Genomic DNA, 9,465 nt, shown 5'->3' with positions numbered 1-9,465 from the left:
ATGTTTTATCATTTAATATAGGGGAAACTGTTTTTTTTTTTAAATTTCGGTAATTTTTCCTTAATATAGTAAAAAAATAAAACCCCCAGTGGTGAATAAATACCACCAAAAGAAAGCTCTATCTGTCCCCAAAAAAGGGTATAAAATTCATTTCAGTACAGCGCTGCATGACAGAATAAATGTCAGTCAAAGTACCGCAGCGCTGAATACTGAAAAATGGCCTGGATGGAAAGGGGGTTTAACACCGCGGATGTCAACTGGTTAAAGGGTCTGGTAGGAATTTTATGGGGGCCCCAATGCCAAAAACAAATGCGGGGGGTCCCCCCTAAAATCTCTTACCAGACCTTGATCCGAGCAGAAGCCTGGCATTGCAGGAAAGGGCTGGGGGGTTGAGGATCATACCAGGCCACATGCCCTCAACCAGTGGGGACAAGGGCTCGACGTGGACAAGAGCCTCTTCCCCACAACCCTGAACCAGTGGTGCTGGCAGGGGCACCTATAGGAATCCAGGTGCTCCCGTCCATAAAGGTTGCTACCCCCACTCATTCACCAAATAAAGTAAAATTGTAAATAAACACATAACACCGTAAAAAAGTCCTTTATTTGGAAAAATAAAAATACAACACAGGTTTTTGACAAGGGGTGGAACAAGTACGACTCGCTCTGCCCGTTTGTTGACATTTGGGAGCAGAGCTCTCATTTTGCGGTAAATATTTGTCGGGATCGTTCGTGTTGGTGGCCGTTGAGTATTTTTTGTTCTTTTAGGAAGTTGGCAGCCTTTGTCGATCGTGATTGATGTGGATCTACATCACTGGACGACGTGAATGACCTTTGGATTACATCGATGGACATTTTTTATTTCTTTTAAAAAAAGACTTGTCAAAAACTGTGTTTTTTTGGTCAAATTAAGTTTTTTTTTTGAACATATGTGTTTATTTACAATTTTACTGTTATTTAGTGAATGGGTAGGGGTAACCCCCTGGCAAAGCACACCCCCTTGTTCTGGAAGGGCATGTGGCATGGTATTATGCAAGGGGGTGCACGCTCGTTCCCCCTTTTCCTGCTGCTCGGATCAATGGTCTGGTAAGGGATTTTAAGGGGGGGGGGGGGGCATGCTTTTTTTGTTTTTTTAGCGTTGAGGTCCGCCTTAAAATTTCTACACTTTTTTTTTTAATTGTTTTTGTGAACTGTCAAAAGTTGAAAAGAAAAATCATGTCACTTTTGTATGTCAATTTTCATACGTAAATATCGTTTAACGCATCTAAATTTAAGGAAAATTTCAGATTTGGACGGTTCTGAATACCAAAACGATTTGACTTTCAGACCTTTGCACTCTGTGTGTTACTTACTACTGATCTCTGCACACTGTGTGTTACTTACTACTGACCTGTAGTAGTAGCTGGCCTAGGGTACTAAACAGTCTAACCCTGTTTATGGCTGTCCAGCGAAGCGAAGGTGATGTAGGTGGATACAGGGGTCATCAACTGGAGGGGTGGGTGAGGAGCCAGGGAAGGATGGAGAGTGGGAAGGGGGCTTATTTTCTGCACCATGGGCCTCTGGGTTGTACTTGCCCCCTGGGCCAAAAGTTGCCAGTCAGCTCCTGCACAAATGGATACCCTAAACAGTACTGCATGGAAGTTGCATTATGTGGCCAGCTTATAAACATTTTTTCCAACATTTGCAGATCATTAAGAGGTAAAATATTTTTTTCCACCATTTTGAGAATTATGGGAACTTTACTATTTACCTGTAGAGTTTATCTATTGAGTAAATTGTATGTGCTTTACAGTAATACAATAATAACATTTTTATGTTATATCCAATATGAAATAAAACCGGTCAGCCATCAAATAGATAACGCAATTTTAAAAATATCCATTGATGAAAAGTTGAGTAGTTAAAAGGATATTTTGTTGTTTTTTGCCATCAGCCGATAGAGGGCCAGTTTCACGTCTTTGTTTTTCAAACTGTAGATTAGCGGGTTTAACATGGGCGTTAGCGCTGTATAAAACAGTGAAAATAACTTATCAGATTCTAATGTGAATGCCGAGGTCGGTCTCATGTACAAACAGAAAATTGTCACATAAAGCAGAGATACAACAGTGATATGGGAGGAACAGGTGTAGAAAGCTTTCCAACTGCCAGTACTGGAATGGATCCTAAGAATCGCTCGGATGATGTAGATGTAGGACATAATGGTGAGAGAAAAGGGCAGGAACCCAACAAACACTGACTCTACATATATCAGACGTTCCATATTAGAGACACTGTGGCAGAGAAGCTTCATAATAGCCAGAAGATCACAGAAGAAGTGGTTGATATCATTCGACTTGAAGCAATAAATGCGATAAACTATAATAGCAGCAGGAAGAACCTCCAGGAAGCCCACAATCCAACACAATGTTGTCATAATTGTACACATCTTCTTATTCATGATCATAACATACCTTAAAGGGATACAAATGGCAACATAGCGATCGTAACTCATGGCGGTTAGCAGCAAAAACTCACAGCAGAGGAGAGCAACATAGAAATACATTTGAGCAATACAGGCTGAAAAGGAGACCTGTTTATTCCCAGAGACATAGGTATCCAGTGTCTTATGCATTGTTACTGTACTGTAGCAAACATCCATAATAGATAAATGAGATAGGAAATGATACATTGGTTTTTGAAGTTGTGGATCTGTGCATATTAGAAGTAAAATTGAGGAATTCCCAATGAGAATAATGAGATAGATGAGTAGAACTTGGAGGAAGATAGGGGCCTGCAGTTGTGGCGAGTCAGTAATGCCTCTTATGATGAAATAGTTCTGCCAAGTAACATTCTTCTCTTCCATCATGTGTGGCTTCCTAAAAATAGTAATTTTATTTACATAGCTGTAAAAGCCCGTAATAGACCCAATGTGCTCATTCTACCGAAGGACCAGAGGTTCCTCCACTTAGAAAAGTGATCAATTCATTTGCAAAATACTGTAAGTGTTTGCTTAGCTTAGTAAATTAAAGGAGAGCTATGAGGTGAGTGATTTCCACTCATCCTCATAGTTAGAGCCGATGTGTGACAAAGAAGCTGTCACAGGTCGGCTCTATAGATCGGGAAGTGAGCGAACACATATCGTCGCTCGCTCACTTTCTGATCATTTCCCTGCAGAGAGCCGTTACTGTCAAGCACCACTCTCTGCAGGGATTCCCCCCTCTACGATCCTCCAGTGCTGACTGGGGGAGAGGGCGGGAACAGCTGGTTCTGCCTCTAGATAGGCAGAGCCCTCTGTCAATCAGCCAGCTGGGTGGATCTCGACAGCATTGTCGGAATCCGTCCCAGCTGCGGCGCTCTCAGTATATAGCAGGTAATAGCTTGCTATATACTGAGCTCTGGGTCACGGGGAGAGGTTAGTATATGTCCTTCCATGACCCTAAAGAGAACTATGGGATAAAAAGGTTACTCCATAGTTCTCTTTTAAGGAAACCAATCTTCACTTTAAAAACCCACTTATGTGCAAGGGACATTAAAAAAAGGGATTCCCCCCCTCCCCTCTTCGATCCTCCAACTCTGACTGGAGGAACAGACAGGGGGAGGGGGTGGGCACAGCTGGTTCAGCCTCTAGATGGGCAGAGCCCACTGTCAATCAGCCAGCTGGGTGGATCTCGACAGCATTGTCGGGATCCGTCCCGGCTGCGGTGCTCTCAGTATATAGCGGGCAGTAGCCCGCTATATACTGAGTTTTGGGTCACGGGAGGAGGTTAGTATATGTCCTCCCGTGCCCCTAAAGAGAACTATTGGATAAAAAGGTTAATCCATAGTTCTCTTTTAAGAAAACCAATCTTCACTTTCAAAACCCACAAATAAAAAAAAAAATAGTTTGCACATGATTGGATGATTGATGTGAACACCGCATCACTGTGCTAAGTCAACCTTCATTTGACTATACAGTTTGCTTAGTTTATATAGTGAATAGCCTCTACCCCTTTAGTAAATCATCCTCACTATCTAGGAGTGTCTTTTTTTCACGCAGTAATTTGAGATCAATAGTTTCAGTCTGGGGTCAGTCCCCTCTAGTTCAGTGAAATGTTTTCTTGGCCAACCAGTAGATATGGGGATTTGTAAACATAACTGCATATAAATGTTTATGCACATGAAAGATGAACTCCTTGCAAACAGCTAAATACACAGATACAGTACATATGTGGGGGCCTTTTTTTTAACCTCCCCAAGGATTTTCTTATAGCCATCCAGTTCTGATATTTACACAGCTCTGCCACACAGGAAAACCCCAGAGATTTTTCTCTTCTGCAGTTAAGTTACACGTACAGACTTGTTCCCCCGCAACACATGACTGGACAGTGAAAGCAGATGCAGTAGACTGATGAGCTCATCTCTCTATCACTCTGCTTTCTTCTCCTATCATCACGTCCCTTGTGAGACAATGGGCACAACAGCACAGCTGACTGGCACCTTGTGCTGATTCCCCATCTCCTTTTGGAGTGCTGCTGTGCAGGCACTGCATGAAGCTGGTACCAGGTCAAACTCATGTGCTTACGATGCTTGTATTATAAAGAGGACATTATATGAAATATTAAAAAACAAAACAAAAAAAAATCAAATAAAAACAACGCATGTCAGTGTACAATGCCAACGCAAGTAAAAGCCCTTGCGTTGAGTCACGTCCAATGCACACATTTCGGTGTGAATGCACTCTAAGGAATAAAAGGTTCCTGGAACTCAAGTGGTTAACAGGGCCAATCATTTTGATCACTTTAATACAAGGAACTGACATTCTAGCAACCTTGCCCTGACTTCAGTCATACTGTGCACACAGCTCCAAGTGCAACTTGTATCCTCAGGTACTGGGAAGAAGAATAATAACCAGTCCATGTAGTTCTTGATCATGTGATCATAGTTAGCCATTTATGTTGTTGACAGTGAATGTTACTTTGTTACAGTGACAATTCTTTCTTCTCCCTTAAAGTGACATTAAGTTCAGGAGTTAAATCTTAAAAACACATTCAAGTACCTTAACTATCAACAAAAATGTATGTTATTTGTGTATCACTCAGCTGTAGATCCTCAAATCATCTCTGAATTGGTGCTGACACTGTCCTTCCTTCTGGAGGGTGGCTACTTTAGTTCCCCATGGTTCCTGCGCGTGTTGTAAAGTAGTCAACGCTCCTGGAAGGACACCTTCCAGTACAATTTAATTAGGCAATGGACACACCTGTGCCACACCCCAAGTTATGTGAACCATTAAGAATTTATAAGCCAAATAATATTGGTTAAACCCAAAATTTATTTTTTTGTGCTATTACTTTTCCTTTGTATTGGCTTATTTATAAATAGCAAACAACTTACTTAAGAGATAACACTTTTGGTAGTTAAATAGAACCTTTTCTTAGATATCTGGACATCAGACCAAAAAGAGGGACAGCTGAGGAGGAAAGAGGAACAGAGGCATTTGGTTCTAAATGAGAGACAGTCCCTTCAAAAGAGGGACAGTTGGGAGGTATGGTAAGGTGAGGCAGTAAACATTTACATTAGTGTGTAGATACTGTTGAAGTCAATGAAGGAAAAAAAAAAGAAACATCCAGGGTTCTTTACACCTTGTGTTTCCTCATTATAGGCCAATCTATCTATACCTTATATTACAGTTGAACTCTGGGCAAAATAAATACAATTACATTTCACCGTGTAACAGGAAGTGTAAAAGTAATGGATCCAGTATCAATAGGTAATAAAACTGTTGCAGGGTAACTGCTGTGTTAATGCTAGTGACAAACTGCATCATATGTCATTTTTTTTATTTTCCTCATAGTTACACTTTAAACTTGCTAGTATCTCAACCCCCTGGAGGTTGCAAGAAAACATTTGTCACTGCCAAGAGATTTTCTTTTTTTTTTCAAAATGCATGTTAAAAATGAAAAGGCCTTTTAAATATCTTAAAGGTTAAAAAAAAAAACTGCCTTAGCATGAAGTTCTGTATCTAAAATCAAAGAATAAATATGTTTTTTTTTTATTTAAATAAAGCTATATGGATAGGACTGGGCAATCATGAGTTATTTTCCTTGCATGCACTAAATGTCTACAAGCAGTACTGAATGCTGGCGTCTTTAAATAATTATACAAATATTCTTGCTCTAGTTATTAATATTATTCTAGTTATTTTGTATTCTCGTCTCATCTGTTAGAATGTGCACCGTGATTTGTAAAAGGATCTCCAGAAGCTTGCATTGTATTGTTTCCTTAGCATTGATATCATTACCTTTGTCTTTTTTTATTTTTAAGTATAAATAAATAAAAGATTTTACTGACATGCTACAGGTCCTGTTTGACCAGTTTGTTAATGCGCCATCAATTGCACATTAACCCTAAACACCCTTTACAAATGAAAAAGAAAGTCTAGACTTTCAGTGTGTTCAGCTTTTGTGAAACATGAAAAGATTCATAATAAACACTGCAGTAATGAAAACATATCATATACATACAAGTACAGCATAGACAAACAGTTTTTATTGTTTTGATCCTGCTCCTGCTACGTAAACGGGTACCTGCTTGATCAGTGCCAGGAGCTGCACTGCTATGCCCTTATGGTCTGAATTTATTATCTGTTGGATGTCATGGGAAAATGTTCTCAAAGGGGACTGATAGCTCTAGAGGTCAATTTGCAGTGGCGCACAACATGGTCTATTAATAAAAGCTGAAAGAAAATGGAGATATTTTTCCTTCCACAATAACTTTTAATTAATTGTGTAAAAACATATATCAAAACTTTGCAGGTATTTTGGATATACAAAATGATTGAAAGCTTCATTAATAAAAAATACTTGTGAACAAGTATATATGAAAACAAGGGGAGCTTGACTGGGGTCCAAAATCAAGTGAGGAATCAGGAGTTAATACTCCCATTAAATATGGCAATGAGGCACTGCTTGAACTATTGTCTACTTGTGTAGACAAGAGAGCTATGTGTGGACTAACTTCTTAATTAGCGTAGTGGTACGGCTTTTCTAATTTAATGAGCAGAAGCTGGTTGGTCAGCAAGGGTAACGGAGACAAATATAATGGCTTTCCCAACACCTCTGTGAAGTGGGTATTACGTACATAAGAAAGTTTTGGCAAAAGTCAAAGTGGTGGGGAGAGAAAGTAAGAGGGGAAGGGGGCAAGGGTTGATAAGGAGGTCAGAAAAGGTGGATTGTAAAGGGGAAGGGTAAATGCTATGGAAGAGGGGAGGGTACGATATGAAAGCGAGGGAGGGGTATGAAAAAGATAGAGGGTGTTCGCTCACAAGAGGAAACATCATGCCTGGGCAGGCAGGATGCCCGTTAAACACCCCACACCATAGGCCCCAAACCACATAAACCTTAATAGTTTGGTTTATTTTATACGGGAATAAAGGAATGTAATGTAGGTCTCTTGAATGGGGACAGACATTCTTCTTTTGTGTTCCATTGTTGATTTGTAAGTGTATCCAGAACCTAGTGAGGGAACATTTGGTGAGTCTATCCTGTGTTTTACGAAGATGTTACGTAGGAGCTCTCACAAAAAGAGGTTTGGTTTGTGGGTTGTTCAAAAAGTGTCTAAATTAAAGGTACAACTACGATTTGAGCTCATTGGGAGCATTCCAATATTCATTGTGCAGCCAACATTCTTTTATTAAATTCCCGGTTAGTCCAGTAAGGAACTCTGATTTCTGTTTTATGGGCCATGGGTAGAGAAAAGGGATAGCTCTTTACAGGTAGAAGTTCTGCTAGGTCCATGGAATAACTCTCACCTGAAAAACGTTTTTGTTTCCGCATGCTAAAATCGTTAAACCGAGTGGAAGCGCAAGAAGTGAGTCACTATTGGAGATAACTATACACACAAACCACTGAGTAGAGCAGAATTTATCTACTGCCAGCATTGGGTTTCACCCGCCCGAGATTGAAAGAAGGAATAAGTGTTTATCTGACCTATATAACATAAGGTCGCTTCTTGAGGTGAGAGTTATTCTATGGGGAGTGGACGGTGACTAGTCACAGAAGCTTGCAAAGATTCAAAACGGAAGACAGGTTGTCAAAGATTGCAAGATTAACCCCCAAAAAATATTTAAATATATTAATAGTAAAAATTCAGGTCTGAGCATGTCTGCCCCTTAAAAGATAAGACAGAGTTGGTAACTGGGGACAAAGAGAAGGCAAATATTTTAAATACTTTCTTCAGCTCTGTGCACACCAAGGAACACCATGTAACTCAAGTCCATAATGGGCATAGCAGTGCCATAGCCTCTACTGAACCACAATGGCTGATTATTGATATGGTCTAAAAACAGTTAGACACAATTAAGGTGAAAAAAGCACCTGGACCAGATGGTTTACACCCACGTGTCCTCAAAGAATTGAGCTGTGTCAAAGCCAGTGTATTTAATTTTTAGAGACTCTCTAATGACTGGCTTGCTACCGATGGATTGGCGCAAAGCCAATGTGGTGCCTATATTTAAAAAGGGATCAAAGTCTTTACCAAGTAATTACAGACTTGTAAGTTTAACTTCAATAGTTGAGAAGATACTTGAAAGTTTGATCAAGGATCACATGCAATTGTTTTTGCTTGAAAATAATTTCATAAACGATAGTCAGCAGGGATTTACAAAAGACAGAAGTTGTCAAACAAATCTACTTTCTTTTTATGTGGAAGTGAGTAATACATTGGACAGAGGAATGCCTGTGGATAAAGTATACTTGGACTTTGCAAAAGCGTTTGACACTGTTCCCCACATGCGGCTAATGTATAAGTTAAGGTTAGTAGGTATAGAGTACTCCATCTGTAATTGGATAGAAAACTGGCTTAAAGACCGTATTCAGAGAGTGGTGATCAATGATTCATACTCTGAATGGTCTGAGGTTGTTAGTGGTGTCCCCCAAGGTTCAGTGTTGGGCCCCTTACTGTTTAATCTATTTATAAATGACACAGAATTGGGGGTTGAAAGTACTATTTCTGTGTTTGCAGATGACACCAAGTTATGTAGTGGAATACAGTCCCTACAGGATGTCTCCAACCTACAAGCAGATCTGAATGCACTATGTGATTGCATCTATTTGGCAAATGAGGTTTAACCACTTCAAGACCAGGTGTTTAGACCCCCTTCCTGTCCCAGCCATTTTTCAATATTCAGCGCTGCGCTACTTTGACTGACGTTTATTCCGTCATGCAACGCTGTACTGAAATGAATTTTATACCATTTTTTTGGGACACATAGAGCTTTCTTTTGGTGGTATTTAATCACCACTACGGGTTTTATTTTTTTACTATAATTAGGAAAAATTTTGAAAAAAAAGGTTTATTTACATTATGTTAGGAAACATTTATTATTACCCAGTTTTCTGGTAAAATATAAAAGTTGGGGTCACGTCGGGTAAATAGACACCAAACATGTCAAGCTTTAAAATTGCGCGCACCCGCGACGTCGCAGAAAACTACAGTACCCAAAGTTCTCTATCC

The 9,465-nt window shown here is 39.9% G+C and overlaps 1 protein-coding gene across 1 annotated transcript; it reads right to left on the bottom strand.

Moving 5' to 3' along the window:
• Positions 1-1,897: 1,897 nt before the first annotated feature.
• On the bottom strand, positions 1,898-2,839 carry LOC108794489 (olfactory receptor 1009-like). The gene has a single exon (XM_018565535.1). The coding sequence runs from the start codon at positions 2,837-2,839 to the stop codon at positions 1,898-1,900; it is 942 nt and encodes a 313-aa protein (XP_018421037.1).
• Between the last annotated feature and the right edge of the window lie 6,626 nt (positions 2,840-9,465).

This window comes from Nanorana parkeri, unplaced genomic scaffold (genome assembly GCF_000935625.1).
Source record: "Nanorana parkeri isolate BGI_ZX_2015 unplaced genomic scaffold, ASM93562v1 scaffold857, whole genome shotgun sequence".
NCBI lineage: Eukaryota > Metazoa > Chordata > Amphibia > Anura > Dicroglossidae > Nanorana > Nanorana parkeri.
The sequence above is the reverse complement of the archived record's forward strand: the minus strand, read 5'-3'. Positions and strand labels throughout refer to the sequence as shown.

What these genes read in the sequence shown, in the direction of transcription:
- LOC108794489 (XM_018565535.1), bottom strand. Translation starts at nt 2,839, where the DNA reads ATGGAAGAGAAGAATGTTACTTGGCAGAACTATTTCATCATAAGAGGC.